General features: G+C 33.1%; 1 protein-coding gene across 3 annotated transcripts; it reads left to right on the top strand.

The window, feature by feature from the left end:
- Nucleotides 1-7,943: 7,943 nt before the first annotated feature.
- On the top strand, nt 7,944-19,004 carry LOC108486202 (uncharacterized). Of its 3 annotated transcripts, XM_053029903.1 has the most exons (21): nt 7,971-9,423; nt 9,673-9,876; nt 10,812-10,916; nt 11,003-11,068; nt 11,148-11,312; nt 11,899-11,973; nt 12,066-12,220; nt 12,509-12,644; nt 13,092-13,161; nt 13,253-13,380; nt 13,489-13,545; nt 13,960-14,145; nt 14,278-14,370; nt 14,502-14,587; nt 14,672-14,738; nt 14,816-14,882; nt 14,955-15,091; nt 15,436-15,527; nt 15,637-15,703; nt 18,325-18,508; nt 18,630-19,004. In XM_053029903.1, the coding sequence occupies exons 1-20, from the start codon at nt 8,212-8,214 to the stop codon at nt 18,484-18,486; spliced, it is 3,330 nt and encodes a 1,109-aa protein (XP_052885863.1). In that variant the 5' UTR covers nt 7,971-8,211; the 3' UTR covers nt 18,487-18,508; nt 18,630-19,004. The 3 variants fall into 3 exon arrangements, with proteins under 3 accessions (XP_017645591.1, XP_052885863.1, XP_052885864.1); XM_017790102.2 differs by having other exon boundaries at nt 7,944-9,423; nt 18,325-19,004; XM_053029904.1 differs by lacking the exons at nt 18,325-18,508; nt 18,630-19,004 and adding an exon at nt 16,677-16,958.
- Nucleotides 19,005-21,140: the final 2,136 nt, after the last annotated feature.

Here is a 21,140-nt window from a genome sequence, read left to right as displayed (position 1 = left end):
CAAGGTACAAGTGTATAAGGCCAAAAGTCAATAGTTGTAGAAATTGAGGTATTGAGACCTTATTTCATAAACCGAGCTTACAAATGTTTTTTTAAATATTTATCGAGTGATTATATGGATGAATTGAATTTTGGATAGGAAATTTTACTGAATTAGTGATTAATTAAGGTACAATGACTAAATCGTAAAAGTGGTAAAACTTGATCATTATAGGTTTTTAATGCCCTAATGAATTATAAAACAATTAAAACAAACTCTAAATAAAAATTTACCCTTTTCATTAGATGGTGGATGGGTTAATACTAATTATTTTATAAAGAAATATTATTATTTTAATGATATTATTATTTTAGAAATTATAAAGCATAAAATAAAATAAACAAAGTCATCATCTTTTGTTTTTGGGTCTTTCTCCACTATTTGGAATAAAAGAAAGTGAAGAAGCCATTATTGAGCTTCAAGTGAGCTTTCAGCAAATGCATGGTATTATTTTCTAAGCCCACTTTTCGTAAATTTTATGTTTTTGAGATAGTTGTAACTCGATCTAACGATCCTGAATATTAAATCGTAAAATTATTAAAGTCTAAAAATGTTTCCATTGATGGTTTTTGAGTTTTTTTTTTTTTATGTTTAATGGTAGGATTTGAAGCTTAGAAATGTAATAGGACTAATTTGTAAAGTAAAATTTATTAGTTTTAAGTTTAGGGACTAAAATGGAAATATTTCAAAATTGACATGAAATTTCTATAATTGTTGAATTTAGTGGGTTGTATAGGGATGGAATTGAAATCAGAATGAAAAACGAGGATTAAATGTAAAAATTATGATAGTTTCGATTTTAGGGACTAAATTGAATAAATTACAAAAAAATAGGAAAATTGTGTAAAAGGAAATTAAGTTGTTATATGCATATACTAAGATGTTAAAAGGTCGTTAGAATTGATCAATTGTAATGAATTATTATATATTTGGAATGAAACCAATTGGAAGTTAATCAAGAAATAAGAGATTAGTCCCTGACACTTTGTGGTTGTCATTTTCCAAGTAGTTCATATGGAGCTTATTGTATTTTCTTATTATGATTGAATTTTGATTTTATAATATTTGAATGAAATTTTAAATTGTTTACAAATTGGTGCAAAAAGGTGAGAAAATAACTATATTGGAAAAATGTGATAAATATGGATAGATATACAATATTGAATGAATGTAAAATTTATTATATGAGTGTATGATATGTACATGGAGATGTTATTTTGTTAAAAGGTATATATATTTATATTGTTTTGACATCAAGTGGACTAAACGATATGTGATTGTATTTTGAATTATGATTGGAACAATACAAAACATGAGGAATGGAATAAATTGTAATAAATGTTCTGATATGTGTACTGAGCCCGAATGAACATAGGATAGGATACAATTGGCATGCCAATAAGGTTATTTGCGTGTTGTACATGTTTTATAATTGATGAAATGTTGACATATAATATATATATATTCACTGATTGTACTGGGATCTAACTTTTATTACAGATTACAGAGTTATATCCACAGTGAATTAGGCGTGTTTTTGGGAGAGGATGTTTAGCCTATAGGCTTGGCACTCAGTGCCCAGGCGTGTTTTAACCTACAGGCTTAGCACTTAGTGCTCAGGCGTGTTCTTGTATGGTAAAACTTGTTTGAGCAATCAAGCATATTTTGGGTGGATAATCGCATATACGTATCTGTTTATTATAGTTCATCAAGCTAAATGGTTAAAGTTAAAAGGAACCATTTGTTTGATATTTTATATTGTGGTTGGATTTAGTTATTTGAAATTGGAATGATGTAAATGTTATTTCTACTCAAAGGTTTTGATGGAATAGCATTGATTTGGATTGAATTGTTTAAATTGAAAATGTTATATGACTAAAAAGATAATGTGTTCTGAATTAATACGATACATGATAATTGAATAGTATAACTAAAGTAAATAGGTATTTGATGATACTGATTAAATGATATAGAATTTAATTGATTAGCACTATATAAATTGAATTGCTTTGATACTTGTCTCTGATGATCTCGCCTTATTATTGTTAAATGTGGAAACAAGAAAGTCATATAGTAACTAATTAATTATACTAATAGTAAATAAGGTGAGTTTACTATTTTAATTCCTATGAACTTACTAAGCATTTGTAATGCTCACTCTATTTCATTTTGTGTTTATAGTTGGCATATTTGTGGAACGTGTCTGTTAGATCACTCTAGAGCTTACACTATCCATCTTCAATCTCAATAGGTTTTGGAATCGTTCTAGAACCGGTTATGTGGCATGTGTCTAGGTTTGATATGAACAAATGTTTATTTAGTTGATGATGAAATGGTCTATATGTAATGGTTATTTTGAATGTTTATATGGTATGCATATAAACTTAATGATAAGTATTTATTTGGAGGAAATGCTTGATATAATGTTTAAAGTGTGCAAATTGATTTGGTAGTAACTATGTTTGAAGCCTAAATGGTCAAATTTTAAGTATAAAAGGAGTAGACCTAAAGTGAAGAGAATAGTAGGATGGTTTGTTACAAATATGTACTTGTATCCTAATTGAATTGCATGCTTTGAATTGGAGGAATGGTATGGAATGAAATAAATCTACTTGAATGTTTTGTAAAGTGTTTATAGCCTTGTTATATGTTGGTGCATTTGAGGCATATTGGTATAATGCTTTAATGTGTTTGGAATGTGATAAACTGGCATGTTTTCTATTGAGTTTATACAAGTTTTGAATTGGTTTAAATGTTTATTGAGTCATCAAAAAGGTTTTTGATTTAGTTTTGTATGAAGTTGGCATTAATGGCATATATTGCACCACATGGTCTATCCACAAGGCCATGTGTCTCACACAAGCTGATGACACGGTCATGTCTTTATTGGAAAATAGGATGAATTAGGAGAACACAATTCTCGATTGTCACATGGGCTGGTCACACGACCGTGTGAGTACTGTAGATTTGGTTAATTAAATTTCACTTGGTCTCAGTTTGTTATAGGCCCAGCCACACGACCATGTGACTTTTGATGTAATTTTTGCAATTTGATCCACACAGTTTTGGAGACTTATCCACACAGTTTTGGAGACTTACACGACTTGGACACACGGTCGTGTGACCCCTATTTTGCATGACTACTTTTATCTTTTGAAAATGTTTCAATTTTATCCTTATTTGTGCTCAAGTCAACTTAAGAGCTTTCGTAATCCCGAATAAGACTCAAATTTAATTGTATATTTGAACGTTTATGACATGATTGATTATTTTAAGGATTTATTTATGATTTAATTGATCCGAAATTTTGGAAATGTTGCAAATTAGTCCTAGTTGAATTCTAGGTTGACATTGGAGCATAGTTAAGCTCGTATAAGGCTCAAGAAAAGTTATATTTGGGGATTATGCATTGAATTAACTATTATTATGTGACTTATGTTTAATTTGAATGTTATTTGTGTATTTATGAGGTAATTTCATATTTATTTGAAATAAACAATGTGAATTAAATCTGTTCTGTTTCGACATTATCTGTAGCACTCTGTAGCTCAATTCTGGCGATCGGACCGAGTGAGGGGTGTTACATCCTTTTTGCAAGAATGTCCATTGTCACCCAAATATATATAACTCCTATGCATGGTCTCCCAATCTCTTTTAACCGATCACCGGTAATTATTATGTCTCCCACTTTAGAACTAGTAGATTCCATCTTAACCAAACTAGAAGTGAAACTTAACTATTTACCCGACAATTCCAAAATTCCTAGTCGAGTCCACCAACTCTCTACTTTGCTCAATTAACTCCCAAAGCTCCTTTAAATTCGAGTCCTTAGAGAAATCTGGATGTGACAATCTAGCTTATTCGGTAGAATTATTTTAACCCTGCACCAGGTCAAGTGGCATGTATATAAGGTTTATTTGGTGAAAATATATATGTAATGAATGGTGATGTTTTGAATGTTGTGTATATATATATATGTCATTTTGGATAATTGTTCAATAATGGCGTAAACTAAAATACGTTTTTACTTATGTTAGAAATGTTAATTCATTTGATTAATTGACAGACTTATAAAAATAAACCATTTGGGCAAATAATAATAATGTAATAAGAACACGCGACGGAAAGTCATTTGGCGGATAAGCTCGAGTGATCACTTTTTTTACGAATCCTTTTGTTTAAAAGTATTTTTATAAAATTATAAAATATTGAAAATTAATAATGTTGCTTAAACCTTGATTAGTCTCATAAATGTTTATACCTCTAATGTATATATATATGTGTGTGTATGATTAGAATTAAAATTATGATGACTTTAAAAATAGATTTAGTTTATGGCTTTGAATGTGAATGTTTTTGTTCTTTTGTAGCACTCCATAACTTGGGTCTAGAGATCAGGTTAGGCGAGGGGTGTTACAATGAATTTTGGCTTTAGCACCTAGAGAGGATCCCAAAATCAGGTGTATTTATGTTTTGAATAGTTTGGCATGTACTTAACTAGTTGAGTCACTTTTGGTATATCTTTATATTTACATGAATTTCAGTAACAAGTTAGTACTTGTGAATTTAGTTAATAGTGTTATCATATGTTCATAAGTAAGTTATATGAAATGTGATGTGTATTTGTATCTAAATTAATGGTAGTTGCCTCGACAAGGAATGTGACACACTACAGCTCAGACTTGACGATTAGATCGTGTTTAGGGTGTTACATGGTGTCACAAGTCAATTGAACATGTGACACCCATACCCGACCCGGTTGTCGGATCCAAGTTACGGGATGCCACATTCGTTACCGGAGCAACTACGATCTCAATTTCAATTTCAGTTCAACAGTTTATACATGCTATTAAGTTCAATACACAATTATAATGCATTATATAATTGAATCTAGGATTTAAATGAGCTTACGAAAGCTCTTTCGATAAATTGAGATTGGTTAAGGACTAAATGTTGGATCGCGGTACACCCCGTGGCATAGGAGGAAAATTATTCTGGTGATCATCAACCATGGATCCATGTACGAGGAATGAATCAGGTTGAAACAAGGGTCGAAAATATGCCTTTTTCTAAACTGGAAAAGCGACGAACAACGTTGTTGATATGATTCCTTTGAACGATGCCGATCCCAAGCTGCAACAATAACGTTTCGACCTCTACGTAATTCACCCAGTCAAAGTATGAACAACAAAATTCTCTTAAACTTTTTTAGAGAGAAAAATCAAAAACGGCTGTTAGACCTTTAGATATTGTTTTTCTTGATAACCTTAACACACTAATGGATTATATTCCTTTTATTTTTTTGATATCTTTTATTTTCTTTGATATCACATATCGTAAATAAAACGAGATTATTCCTTATTATTAGAGAAACAAATAGAAAGTTAGAAAAACAAATTATATTATTTCCTAAAGAATATCAACTTTCATGTCCTTCTATATTTTGACCAAATTAATTATTATAACTATTTATATTAATAATTTTGATAAACTATATATAATTAATATTTTGTTTGAATCAAATTCATATATTAATTTTTTCTATGTTCTCTATTTGTGTACAATAAGTTTGTACATATAATGTGCTAAATATTTAACTATCGAATTAAATTAATTCAATAATTAATTTAATTCATGTGACAACTAAATACAATACCAAATGTATTTGGATTCAGTTTGCTTCAACTATAGGGTGTGACCTTGTAGGTTCTTGTAAAGTTAATAATAATATTATAATGTCTCTAATATTATAAACAATGAGTGGCATCTAGTAATGCATCATTGATAACCAAGTTGCAAGAAGTCGTGATTCGACATTACCTTTTTGTGATAATCTTTTCATGTATTATATGCTTTTATCCTTAACATCTAGATTGGACACAAGTCATGAAATTGTCACACTTGTATAGTCCAATATCATCTTTCTTGATATTCTGAGTAGACTACTATAAAAAAATAAGTGTGATATCTTATATCAACTGATTCGAGCATGGCCATGCATTTTTAATCTCACTCCATCAAGAGGCCTAAGATATTACTCGTATTATGTAAGAAGGACAAATCCTATCTTGATCAACCATATTCCTCTACATAGATTGTGACATACCCAACATCAGTCTTTATAGTATAACCTGTTATGGTAGACGTTTGACTGTGTCAAAATATACAACTCACTATGTTGGGACAATGATGATCTCAAGTCTAAGGATCATATACATAATTATCACTATGAGTAATGTTGTGACTATTACATAATAATCCAATAACCATACTCATAGCAGGTCAGTCCAGTATGTTGTTCTCTAACACATACTCGCGTATCAGTTTTGACATCCCTATGTCAATGACAACACTTCATCATTAATCAACTACACATTAGTCTCAATGCATTATCATTGTTCAAGCCCACTATAATACTTGACTAAGGACCTTTTAAGAATAATCATATTATTCTTAGGACTTTATTATTAAATACTTTATTCGTGCATACATAAAAAGAAACTGAAATAACAATGGCAATGCATTATATTAGAAAACAAGGTAAAATGAGTATGTGATTACAATCATCTCATGATTGGTCTTTGGGCATACTCTAACACTAAAATGCAACAATTTTAAAACTATCGAGTTGATGTCATGACATCGAAGGTCCATAGTTGTGATGTCACTCTCTGTTGATTTTTCATCGTGACATCACCTACTGCTTTCATAACTTCCTTGAACATAAAATCACAACAACTCTATAATATGAACATTAACATATTTACATTATTTTAAACCTTATGCTACTTACATACATATATATATATAATATACAACTCATGTATCATATATCAAACTAACCATGATATCTAAAACACCAAATCAACAATTTACTACTTAAAACCGACTCAATTTTGGGTACATGCCACATATTGAAGCATAAAGAAACTATACAAACTTTGCTAAGATGAGAGTTGCGGTTTGAATGCTGGATCACTCCTCGAGTCTTTGAGATCTATTAGTACCTATGCATAGAATAAACAAACCGTACGTTAAGCGATAAAGCTCAGTGGTACTTTTATGTTTCAAATCAACATAGCATGTTAGACCTACACTAAAATCATGAATTAGTTTTCAACAATAACAATTTTCAATTCATGTCACATCTATCCAAAATGCATACCTTATGCTAATTGATAAATTCATATTAGCATAGAATACCAAGTTTCCTATCATTGCAATAATTCAATTATATGCCAATGCATTTCACCAAGTCAATTCATTTTCACATTTCCTTCTCGAATCATTTGTTTTGTTTCGTTTTTAGACAAGTCTTTAAGGCTTGTATAATCGGTTTGTATAATCTTTCACATGCTGTCAGTTATCATATTTCATATGCATACAAAATATTTCATTTTCAAATGATTGTTCATATCAACCATCATTACAAGTTCATGTTTTATAATCATTATTAACCGAAAACAAATTCAAAACGGATGCGCAAATTATTTGACCATCACACCAATCTATAATGATTTAAAACTTATCATAATTTACAGTTACAATTTCCCCTTAAAAGTTCTTAATATTTAAAAATAATATATGTTTTTATATCAAAATTATTTCTCGTATCAAATCTTAATTTCGAAAATTATTAGAACGTATTAAAAAATTCTATTAAATGCCAATGACGAGGAAATATTAAAACCGATGAGAAATTATCGAAATTTTTGAAGAATTACAAAAATTATAAAGCTATACCAATTATTACTAGAGAATACCAAAAAAATATGAAAATATATCAATTTTAACTTGTACCTTGTTGAATGGGTAAAATCCGTCCTAAGTTTTTTTTTTCCAAAGCTCACAGCAGACATCCCGTTAGTGGTTTAGTAGGATTGTAGGAGTAAGTATTTTATTTTTCCCTCCAAAAATGAAAAAAGAAAAGAAGAAAGGAAGTGGGTACTCACATTAATAATCATGACACGTAAAATTACAGCTAATCCAGCCCCCTTTTTTTTCTTGTCAGCCCTGGTTTTCTCTCTCTTAAAATCCCTTATTTTCCCCCACACTCCCACTCAAGAAGACGCCCAACAAAACACAGAGCAAAAGCATTAACAAAGAGGTGACAAAGGAATCAATTCCATCATTTTCTCCGTCTCCGTTTCCTCCTCCTTCTCCTTCGCCGCCATGGACCAGCAATCGCAGCTCGCCCTCATCCTAGGACCTGACCCGATTCCATTTGAAACCCTAGTCTCCCACTTGATGTCATCATCAAACGAACAACGTTCTCACGCTGAGGCCTTGTTTAATCTATGCAAGCAATCGGACCCTGACGCCCTCTGCCTTCGCCTCGCCCACCTTCTCCAAGTCTGCACTCAGCCCGAGACTCGCGCCATGGCAGCTATTCTCCTCCGTAAGTTGTTGACGCGTGACGACTCTTATATCTGGCCTCGCCTCAACATTTCTACACAGTCTTCCCTCAAATCCGTGCTTCTGTCTCAAATCCAAGTGGAAACCACCAAAAATTTATCTAAAAAGCTGTGCGATACTGTTGCGGAGCTTGCTTCCAGTATTTTGCCGGAGAATGGGTGGCCAGAGCTCTTGCCGTTTATGTTTCAGTGTGTCTCTTCGGATTCCCCTAAATTACAGGAGTCTGCTTTTTTGATATTTGCGCAGCTGAGTCAATATATTGGGGATGTGTTGACTCCTTTTATAAAGGATCTACACACTGTGTTCTTGAGGTGCCTGAGTGAAAGTTCTAATGCCGATGTCAAAATTGCTGCGTTGAATGCGGTCATCAACTTTATTCAGTGTTTGACCAGCTCATCCGATCGGGATAGGTTTCAGGATCTTTTGCCAGCAATGATGAGGACCTTGACAGAGGCTTTAAATAACGGGAATGAGGCCACTGCTCAGGAGGCACTTGAGTTGTTGATCGAGTTGGCAGGTACCGAGCCACGGTTTCTTAGGAGGCAGCTTGTTGATGTAGTGGGTTCGATGCTGCAGATTGCAGAGGCAGAATCTCTTGAGGAAGGGACACGTCATTTGGCGATTGAATTTGTGGTGACTTTGGCGGAAGCAAGGGAGCGTGCTCCTGGAATGATGCGGAAGTTGCCGCAATTTATTAGTAGGTTATTTGCAATATTGATGAGAATGCTGTTAGATATTGAGGATGATGCAGCATGGCACACAGCAGAATCTGAGGATGAGGATGCTGGAGAGACCAGCAATTACAGTGTCGGACAGGAGTGTTTGGATCGTTTGGCAATTTCCTTAGGTGGGAACACAATTGTTCCTGTTGCATCTGAGCAGTTGCCTGCTTATTTGGCTGCTTCTGAGTGGCAAAAGCATCATGCTGCACTAATTGCCCTTGCGCAGATTGCTGAGGGGTGTGCCAAGGTACACTTATTAATCATCGTTTGTTAATGTGGTTATTCAGTTTGGTTTATGGTGTTGTAAGTTTACTAACAATGGGGTGGAATTCTGTCTAGTGCATGTGGATTCAAACATATTTTTTTATAGCCTAATGGCATAGCTAATTCATCTTTGAAAGGAAAAAATGCCTTATGTTTCATGGTTGAGTAAAAAATTAGGAAGATGTTTATTTTCTTTTTCTTTTTTTAAATTTATTTGTTGCTGTACTTGCAGGTTATGATTAAAAATCTGGAACAAGTGGTTTCCATGGTTTTGAACTCATTTCATGATTCTCATCCTCGTGTAAGGTGGGCAGCTATTAATGCAATTGGGCAATTGTCTACCGACTTAGGACCCGATTTGCAAAACCAATATCACCAAAGAGTATTGCCTGCATTAGCTGGCGCTATGGATGATTTTCAGAATCCACGAGTACAGGTTAGTCCGAGATATATAATTTTGCTTTCATGATTCTAGATTATAATTTTGAAAGTATGTAAATATTTTTTTTACTTTGTGATGTGGATGCTTATGTAATCTTCAATCTTTAAGTAGAGAGAAACAAGCTGAAATTCGCTGTAGGCTGGTGACATAATTCACTAATATGCATTGCACTTTAGATAGAGTATTTTATTCATCCTATCTTTATCTCTGTTTTTGTGGTATAATCAGCACTCCCTTCTCTCCCCTGAACCCAACAACATTCAATTCCTTTCCAATAATGACCTGATTCTTAAGTTGTCTGTGGATATGCCTGGTGTTGTTCTGGTTGTGTGGCTTGCTTTAGGTAAAATATATCCGAGTGTATATGTTCTTATTTGGTTATATCGGTATCTTTGTAGTTGACAAATTTCATATTATATAATAAGAATTAACATGTTTTTTCCAGTTTGGAACATTTCAACTGGTTACTATCGAATTATTTTATCACTCATCAGAGTTCACTGGTGGTTGTTATCTAAATTTTCTAACACTCACTGATTTCTTAAATAATGGGAATAGTTTTTTAAATTTCGTTATACAATTCTATGTCTACCTATTCTTGAAAGATGAAACAGAACTTGGATGTTAAGTGTTGCTAGCTTCTTTACTGTAAGAGCCTCATAACTGGTTGTGAAGGTGTAATCTCCTGAATATTTTGTGGATAATGGAGAAAAAACCATCTTCAAGTCTTCACGTAGATGTGGATTTATTGATAGTTCCACTGTCCCAGTTTATAGATGGATAGAATATGCCTACTTACATGTAGTTGAACGAAGCTTATTCTCTTTGTGTAAAAGTTTAATATTTTTATTGTATGTCCCTTTTTTTTTACCTCAACATTTTACTGTATAATATGAATAACTCTTTTGTCATGTAATTTGTCTGAACAGGCCCATGCTGCGTCAGCTGTACTCAACTTTAGTGAGAACTGCACTCCAGAAATTTTAACACCTTACTTGGATGGAATAGTCAGCAAATTGCTTGTACTTTTACAGGTATGACAAGTGAGTTAAATGCTAATCCATCAATTCACTTTATTTTAGATTATTGTTTTTTGTCTAATATAAAATATATCATGCAGAATGGGAAACAAATGGTGCAAGAAGGTGCCTTGACTGCTTTGGCATCAGTTGCCGACTCATCTCAGGTATAATTTTACCCAAAATAAATCATTAGTTTATATCTTTTATATGGGTGATTCAGGCCAGTGATATTGGGGGTTGCAGGAGCATTTCCAAAAATACTATGATGCAGTTATGCCTTACCTGAAAGCAATCTTGGTAAATGCTACTGACAAATCTAATCGTATGCTACGTGCCAAATCCCTGGAGTGTATTAGTCTTGTTGGAATGGCTGTTGGAAAAGAGAAATTCAGAGATGATGCTAAGCAGGTGGGTATGCGTATAGAAATACCTTGTCTGGTTTCAATTTGATTACTTCTACTCTTATATTTATTTTTTTAGACCTCAAAAGGTCATCAATCATAGAAATTTTGAGTTATTTGACTTTAGTCATACTATTTGACATTGGTTAAGGAGAACAATGGTGTGATTTGGAGCAATTATGCACTCTCTGTTCTCTAGCCTAGAAAAAAAATATGCATTTCTTGTTCCTTGAACGTGATTCAGTTTTGTTTCTTTTTTCTTTTGAATACCCAGTTGATAAATAAATCTTATTCAAGTGTATCTTTATAGAATGACTGTAAAAAAACTGTAAATTGTTGTTTCCATTGTCTTAAAAGTTTATATATGACCTATACCTGAAGAAGTTTAATGCATAGCCACTGTTGTACACTTCTGTTTTTTGGTATAGACCCCACCTTCACCCTTATGAGCAAACTTGTGGACTTGTAGCACGTTCATTTCTTTTTGTTTTTCTCATTGTTCTTTGTTTACTTTTCATTATATGGTACAGTTATATTGATTCTTCTTCTATCAAAGATTGAAATGACTTTCACAACTTTTTTTCCCTTGTAAGGTTATGGAAGTGCTTATGTCATTGCAAGGATCCCAAATGGAAACAGATGATCCAACGACAAGTTACATGCTGCAAGTATGCTCATAGTACCAGAAATGTGTAAAACTATCATAATATTGCTCGTATGTTTATTCATCCTTGCTTATGATAATATATCCTTGTTACAGGCATGGGCTAGACTCTGCAAGTGTTTGGGACAAGACTTCCTCCCTTACATGAGTGTTGTCATGCCTCCCCTTCTTCAGTCTGCTCAGCTTAAGCCGGATGTAACTATTACATCTGCAGATTCAGATAATGACATAGAGGACTCCGATGATGAAAGGTTATACCTTGTTACTACTTTAATTTTTACTTTCTGCCATTGATACATGCATTGGCATCTTGCTTACCCTCCCAACTCATTTGTATGTATTTGAAAACTCTATTGCCTCTCTCTTCTACTTTTCTCTATTCTTGCTAAAACACACACAATTGAGCATGTACAGACACATCACATGAAGTCTTGGGCTTAGTTGTGTTTATCTATGGCTTGTGGTTGGTTTATTGCAATAGCTTGTTGTTCCATTATGTTATTTGGTGTTAATAGTAAGATTATCCTGGTTTTGCACAGTATGGAAACCATTACGCTTGGGGACAAAAGAATTGGGATCAAGACAAGCGTTCTGGAGGAGAAGGCTACAGCATGTAACATGCTATGTTGCTATGCCGATGAGTTGAAGGAAGGGTTTTTTCCATGGATTGATCAGGTTTGTTTCAGTTCATTGTATTGGTATTGGGTTATCTGATGTGGTTTAGGGGAGAAAACAACAGCAATTAAATTAATAGGGCTGAACAAATGAATAGGAAAGATGGAACACTAGAAAACTTTGGGTTATAGATAACCTCTAATTTCTTTATAATAATTCAAAGAAAAATAATGAGAATGATTATCTGGCTGTAAATATTGTCCAGCTTATTTATGGTAAAACTCTTAACAAATCATACATTCTAGTAGACTGTTTAAACTAGAACTCTTCACAAAGAGTATTAGCCTAATCACATAACTCATTAAATATTTAATAAAATAATTTTTAATACAAATAAACTCCAATAACTAACGTAAAACAGTAAATAATTAACTAACTTAGATGCTCCTGCATCATTTTCATTCTATCCTTTCTAGCAACATTAATACTAACAAACATATGATCCAGGTTGCTCCAACTTTAGTTCCTCTTCTTAAATTTTATTTCCATGAGGAAGTTAGAAAAGCTGCTGTTTCAGGTATGAGCAAACACTTCTGTTACTTAACTCTTTCTTTTCAAGTTAGGCTTTTTTTAATTCTATCCTTGCCTATATTTCAATTTTATTCTAGCCATGCCGGAGTTATTGCGTTCTGCAAAATTAGCTGTGGAGAAGGGAATGGCTCAAGGGCGTAATGAGACCTATGTGAAGCAATTGTCTGATTACACTATTCCGGCTCTTGTGGAGGCATTACATAAGGTTATTGTTGTTTACACTTAAAATATGCTTCTATTGAAGCTCTAATTGTTTTGTTGATGTGTCGCTTGTTATAGATGAAGTACTTAAAATTGTGTCTTATTCTTGCAGGAACCTGATACAGAAATATGTGCAAGCATGTTGGATGCATTGAATGAATGCATACAGGTTAAGTTAATTACATAGCGTCTCTTTTGTTGATTGCCATCTGTCTGAAATTATTCTGCTTTGTGGTGCAACGGATGGTTAGAAGTAAAAATCTATTTTAATGACTGAAACATGGGAACTTACTGGAACTTAATTTTGGTATTTCACTACGGGCTATAAGTTGAACTATTTCCTAAGTTTAGCATCACATATTGATTTTCGTTGAAAACTGTACACCAGTAATTTCCTTGTCTCATTATGTTGATATGTGTAGTCAAGCTATTGAGAAAGTTCCATTCATGACCTTTATTTTAATTGGCATATATGAGTACATTTGACAAGTTCTTTGATCTGATCTGTGTTTTTGTTATCGCCATCATTTATATCATAGAAAAGTGTAATTCTACTAAAATTTATGAGCGTTTTCTTCTTCAGATCTCTGGTCCACTTTTAGATGAAAGCCAGGTTAGATCTATCGTGGATGAGATAAAACAAGTAATCACAGCTAGTGCAAGCAGGAAAAGGGAGAGAGCTGAAAGAGCCAAAGCTGAAGACTTTGATGCTGAGGAGGGAGAATTGATTAAAGAGGAGAATGAGCAAGAGGAAGACGTTTTTGACCAAGTCTGTCTTCAAATAAAATATGTGGTTATATTGCACCTAAATGTCAAGCTAGCGTGTGTATATGTGTGTGTGTCTTATTTTTTTGAATCATGACGCCCATCTTTCTTAATGTAATGAGCATTCTGCATCTAGGTGGGAGAAATCTTGGGAACTTTGGTCAAAACATTTAAAGCCTCTTTCTTGCCTTTCTTTGATGAGCTATCTTCATATCTTACACCTATGTGGGTAAGTTCTTAGAAATTTGTCTCGGTAGTCAGTTTACAGTTCTTGAGGAAAAGCCAAAAGAAGATTTTCTTTCCTGAAGTGTTCCAATTTCATTGTCACTCCGCCCTCTCTCATCTGTGTCTGAAATACAGGGGAAAGATAAGACTGCTGAAGAAAGAAGAATTGCTATTTGTATTTTTGACGATGTTGCTGAGCAGTGCCGTGAGGCAGCTATAAAGTATGCTCTGCTTGAATTTATTATATGAATTATCATCATAGAGATTTTTCATTTAATGCAATTGCTATATTTTTATTGACACAGATATTATGATACATATCTTCCTTTCATATTGGAGGCTTGCAATGATGAGAATCCGGATGTGCGACAGGTCTGTACATATACTTTCGGTGTCTAAAGCACCTTAATTGTTGAGGTTTCCATTTAATTCAGTGATTTATGTTTCAGGCAGCGGTGTATGGACTGGGTGTTTGTACAGAATTTGGTGGACCTGTATTTAAGCCGCTTGTAGGAGGTAAAATTTTCATGATTGTCTGTAAGGTCCCCCCACCCCCCAAGAATAACATTTTTCTTTTTGACATTCCAGAGGCTCTATCAAGGTTAAATGCTGTAATCCGGCATCCCAATGCTTTGCAACCTGAAAACGTAATGGCATATGATAATGCTGTTTCTGCTTTAGGAAAAATATGCCTGTTCCATCGCGACAGTATTGATGCAACTCAGGTATGCAATCAATAAAATTAGTTTTCCAAGTTAATTAATAAGTAGATGTTTTGATATGGAAGGATTGGATCTGTGCTTTGGATTAAATACATGCACGTTCCTAAGCTATGGATTAAATACATGCACGTTCCTAAGCTATCTTGCAAGTCTCCAAATGTCTTCTTGTTAAAACCATTCTAGAAATTAAGATGGATTTCAGTGATTTTGTAATTGTACCTTTTCTGAGTAAATTTTGCAGTGCATTTTTCACGAAAGTAATGCTGGTTGTGTGTGTTATGCTTATATTGATAGTCTATTTCTGTTCTCTTTATGTTGCCTTCAACACACCCATTTGTGTTTGGTAGATTGTTCCTGCATGGTTAAACTGCTTGCCGATAAAGGGTGATCTGATAGAAGCCAAAGTTGTTCATGAACAACTTTGTTCAATGGTAGAGAGGTAACTCAGCTTTGTTGTTTTGACCCCACTGATCTGATTTTCATTATTTATTTTGTTTCAATATGCTGTTACTGCTGATTATCAAACAATGCGTCTAATGTGTTTTCAGGTCAGACAGTGAAATTTTGGGTCCCAACCATCAGTATCTTCCTAGGATAGTTGCAGTGTTTGCTGAGGTAAAATTTTCAAGTTGCTCCATTAAATTCGTCTTAACCAATTGCTGTCTTTGTTTGAATTGCTTGTTCTGAACAAACAATTGACTGAGAAATGGAAGTTTTATGTATAGCAATCTATCTGTTTTATCATTATGGTACTTAGGCGGTCTTTGGTGCAAGATAATGGACTTGTATGATAACCATCATCCTATCCTACTTTTGGACACTTAAATGGGAGAATTTAATTCAAAATTGGATGAGTCATCCTTTTAATATAGGATTGTTTAGTCTTTTCAAAAAGGGGAGATCAAAGTATATGGGAAGTCTGCAGTGTATCATTTGAGGCAATTTAGTAGCCCCCTGCTATAAAACTAGTCAATTTAATCCTCATACTTTCAAAAACTAAGCAAACAGGTAAAATTTCTATTTGCGTTATCGTGAACCATTAAAAGTTACGGTTGTGGCAGTTAAGTTCTGATGTGATATGATTTTTTGAATAATGACATGGAGAATATATTATTTTAATATGTTGTGGTAAAAGAAAAAATCAAATACTTTAAAATATGTGGATAAAATACCACATATTGATGTCATTCTAATGTATTTGATGATTTCTTTTGTCCACGTAATATTGAAATAACATTCTATTTTTTCGATGCCATTATTAACAGTTCCGGATTTGACAGCCACATCAGCAATTTTTAACAGTTCAGATTAACTTCATTAGTGGTTTTACTTTTTTGCTTAGGTTTAAAAGTATGAAGATTAAATTGGTTCGATTTTGGTAGCTGGACTAAATTGCCTATGTTATATAATACAAGGACTTCCGAAGTACTTTGATCAAAAAGGGAGGATTATCTTCTGTCCCATGGGATTGGATGGTAGGTATTTTCACATTGTTATTTTACCCCCCAGAAGTTACACGAGCTAATTGCCCAGCACCTCAGTCTAATTGAAAAGCCAAGATGTACTTCTAATCAAATTTCATTAACAGGGAAATCGCATGTTGTGTTGCATTTGGTTAGAGGTGGTATGTAGCTTGTTCTAATTAGGTCACATGTCAGTCAGTTTTTCCAACATCGTTAACGTCATTGGATTGAATTGGTAATAAAATGTAATTTAAGTTACTAATTTGGGGAAAAAAGTTTAGGTACCGTGGGAAAAGTGATATATTATGGGCCAAATCATGCTTTAAGCCTTTTAAAAATAATAATTACAAACTATTAAATTATTTGTATATCAAAGTCTTTAATAAATAAATTTCAATTAATGATAATATTGTTTCTAACAATATATTTTTCTTTATTTTCGAGTTAACTTGTAATAATTATATAATAATTTTTTGCTCTTAGTTTATCATATAAAAATAGATCTACATGTTCGTTTTAAGTATTTATTTATTAATTAATGTTTTATAAAATATTTATGCAAATTTTAAATAACAAAATAAATAGTGAAATACCAATTTTAAGACACAATAAACTACCATCGTCTTTCAAAAGTAAGAAAGTATGTGTAAAAGGTGAGTGTATTAGAGGAAATAGAAAGCTGCGGTGGAAATGAAAGATCAATTTGGAGGTGATGTGAATAAAAGTACACTTTCTCACTGAAGTTGTTTTCCAAACACTTCAGTCCAGTTTATGCTGTTAACCAGACATCACTGGAGCTAACTGGCCATCTAAAGGGGGCCTTAATAATTCTAAAAATTAAATGCTATGGGTGTACTATGCTTCCTATTTGGAATTTTTCAGTGGTAAATTTGTGCAATTAAGAGAATATTCTAGTGCTAACTGCCATGTGATTGTGTGACTTGTAAAGTGCTGGACTCTTTGGTTGGCGACCAGGGTTCATCTGTAATAATTTATTTGTGTAGCCTAGTCTTTTCTTTCAGATAGAATTACCTAAGTTATTTGAAACATGTGAATCTTATGTTTGAATAGTGCATGAAGAATTACAAACTGTCAGGCATTTATTAGTTGGAAAAGCATCCTTTTGTAAAAAAAATCACTGTTTATGAAATTGTATCACTTTTGGTTCTTCATGAATGTAAATAGTTCGAACTCATCTTATTTGTTGGTGGTAAATTTTGTCGGATGGCAAAAAATCTCTATCTTAGAATTTAATCATGTATGCTATAGGATAAAAACTATATCTTGCTCTTAATATTTCCACACATCAACATAGGATGTTAGTGCCTAACCAATCCATCTTCTTATCTTAGTTTATCCTGTCCTCAGTTTAGTCTTCATGTGAAGCCTATGCTGTGGTTTTTCTTTTAATAAATTAACTCCTAATTGTTTTCACCTCCAAAGACAGACAATTGGAGGCACTGTTGTATTTTATAAACAAATAGGAAACTTCTTGTCTGGCTAACTATGACTCTGTTCGAGTATCCGTATCATACATGGCTACTAGGCCCTTGCTTTTCTTTTTTGGTCCCACCTATCTGGCTTTTGATGCTCCAACATGAGCATAAATAACCACGCTTTTCCTTCATTTTGCATAGGGTGGGAGATAAGTAAGGTGCATGTTTTATGAAATAAGGAAATAACTACTTTGGACGGATCAAACACTGAATTCTTTTGTGGGGTGAAGTAAAGCCTTTGGGTGGGTTCTCTTACAGATGGTTACTGTTCTTGTAGGTTCTATGTGGTAAGGATCTAGCTACAGAGCAAACTGCAAGTAGGATGGTGAATTTACTGAGGCAGCTTCAGCAAACTTTGCCAGCGGCAACATTGGCCTCAACTTGGTCGTCCTTGCAGCCACAACAACAGCTTGCCTTGCAATCCATGCTCTCCTCATAGTATATCGGCCAGACATTGACAGGCATCTATCTTTCTGGTTTTGAAGGAATGCAATATCCAGTCCATGTGTTGAAAGCATATTTATTACCAATTCTTTTTCCTGAGAAGGTTCCCATTGTTTTTGCATGATGTTTTACTCGCAGGCAGGGGAAGCTTTGAGTGAGTGTGAAAAAGTCGTCAGAGCGGTTGAAATGAATCTTTACTTGGTAGGATGTGTATATTACAAGTGTCGATTTTTAATACGGGGTATTGAGTCTGGGAAAGAAGAATAATGTGATTTTATGGTTTGCGAGCATTTTTGCTTTCTTTTATGGGTAAATGCCTGAGGTTTTAGGGTTGTCATTTGTAGCAGTTTTGGTGTCAAATGTGTTTTCGGTTTCAGTTTGCACAAAATATTTTGCTCGATTGTGATTATTACAGAGTTGTGGACCGAAATTTTGAATGGTTATTCTTTGTTTGCAATTTCCTTTTTATCTTAAAAAGCTAGCAATAAAATACAAAATGGATGTTTTTTTGAATTATGGTTTTTCGAATGTTATCTCTTGCTGGTGTATTTTGTTTCCTTTGCTTTGAACAGAAGAAAAGAATCAATGTTTGCCTCTCTTGGGTTTTTTCGCCATGCAAAGTCTTAGGATTTGATGTGTGACATTGGGTCAATGCACTTCAAAAGTCCAAACTTGTAAACTATTTTGGTATTGTAATATAGCCATAGTATGGAGACTTTAATGGCCTAAATAAAAAGGGTTAATATACTATTCGGCTTTGATTTAGTAATTGTTTTTATAAAATGAAATAATTAAACAGTTTTTATATATATTATAAAAGGCCAAAATATAAATAATTTTTATAATGATGAAATATCTATATGGTATTATTATTTTTGGATTGACTTAATAAAGATTATAATGTGGTTTCAATTTTAGCTTTTAGGTCTTTTTGGATTGAAAGATTAAAAATTAGGAAGTAAATTACTTGTAACCCTCGTTTGAATCGAGATTATAAAATAAAAAATTATATTAATAATATTTTATAAAGAAGCACTTACATTGTATTGATGTAATAAGGATGAGATCAAATTTTTTTTTTAAATTTATATGACATTCTTACTAGGAACAATTTATTACAATCAACTAGATCAGTGAATGTCAGGGAGCAAGTGGTTATATTTTTACATATAATTGGTTACAATGTAACGTTTCGAGTGATTGAATCAAAACATTTGATGACGATTTTCTTTATAGTGTGTTTGATTATTTGCAACTTGTGAATTTGATGCCAAAGCTTTCTTAGCTAAAAGTACAAAGCATAGAAAAATTTAGCTTCAAAAATTTTCCCAAGGTTGAATTATCAGTCTTAATGTGGTGTAGTGCTAATTATGTGGTGTAGTACAGTAATGCACTTGGAGAATATTATTATGTGGTGAACTATTAATTATGTTGTTTAGTACTAAATACGTACTTGGACAATATTATTATGTGGTGAACTATTAATTATGTGGTGTAGTACTAAATATGCACTTGGGCAATATTGTAGTCATCATGTGGTGTACTACTAATTATACACTTGGATAGTATTATTAATTTAATGTTATGTAGTACTAATTGTGTTTTGAAAGCTAATTTTTTGTTGTTGTTGTTGTTGTTGTTGCTGTTGTTGTTGTTGTTGTTGTTGTTGTTGTTGTTATTATTATTATTATTATTATTATTATTATTATTATTCAACCTTTGTTTTTTATAACACAATCAATAATCATCTATTCGACTTGGTTGTTTTAATTTATTACTTTTAATATTCTAGGTTAATAATGGAGTAATATTATATATTTAATTTGATGTATTTATTTGATATCAATGTTTTTTTTGAAGTGGTTGAGAGTTGAGACAATGTGTTGCTTACGGCATAAGTGAATTAGGGTTAAAAAGCTTGTTTTGGAAGGTTTTTTTAGGTAAGCACGGCCTGACACACGATCGTGTGCAATATACAGGCATATGACACGATCCTGTGATCTGTATGTTTTGGGTGATAATTGGTGCACACGGCCATAGTCTGTTGCACGGCTTGGTGACATGGTCATGTGACATCTTTTGAATAATTACACTTTTGGCCTACACAACATCAGTGAGTTACACGGTTGTTATTACGGTTGTATAACTCCAGCTCCACACGACATCAGGCTATTACATGGCTTGCCCACACGATCGTGTGTCCATCCCTACATGGCCTAAACCTTTCACAGGTCAGGGGACATAGCCATGTGACCCCTATTTGCAAAATTTTCTTATATTTTTGTTTTTGTTTCAAAATTGATTCTTTTTTGATACTAGGCTGATTTTAAGCTTTCGTAAGCTTGATATAAACCCCAATTTGGTTGTAATGTTTATTGTATTTGATTATATGTGATATATTGATATTTAATTAAGTTTTTGAACTATAATTCGTATGTAAATATTTTATAATTGTTTGTAACATTCTATTACTTGGGTTTGGCCATTGGATCGGGTAAGGGGTGTTACATTTAGTGGTATCAGAGCTATAGATTTAGTTGATTCTAGACTAAATCAAATTCAAAATCGAGTCTAGAGGTACATGCCAAGGTTGCATCGAATCTGAGTCAGGATTTGGATGCTGGTTATAATGTTTTTGATTTCTAGTTA

This window comes from Gossypium arboreum, chromosome 6 (genome assembly GCF_025698485.1).
Source record: "Gossypium arboreum isolate Shixiya-1 chromosome 6, ASM2569848v2, whole genome shotgun sequence".
Lineage (NCBI taxonomy): Eukaryota > Viridiplantae > Streptophyta > Magnoliopsida > Malvales > Malvaceae > Gossypium > Gossypium arboreum.
The sequence above is the reverse complement of the archived record's forward strand: the minus strand, read 5'-3'. Positions and strand labels throughout refer to the sequence as shown.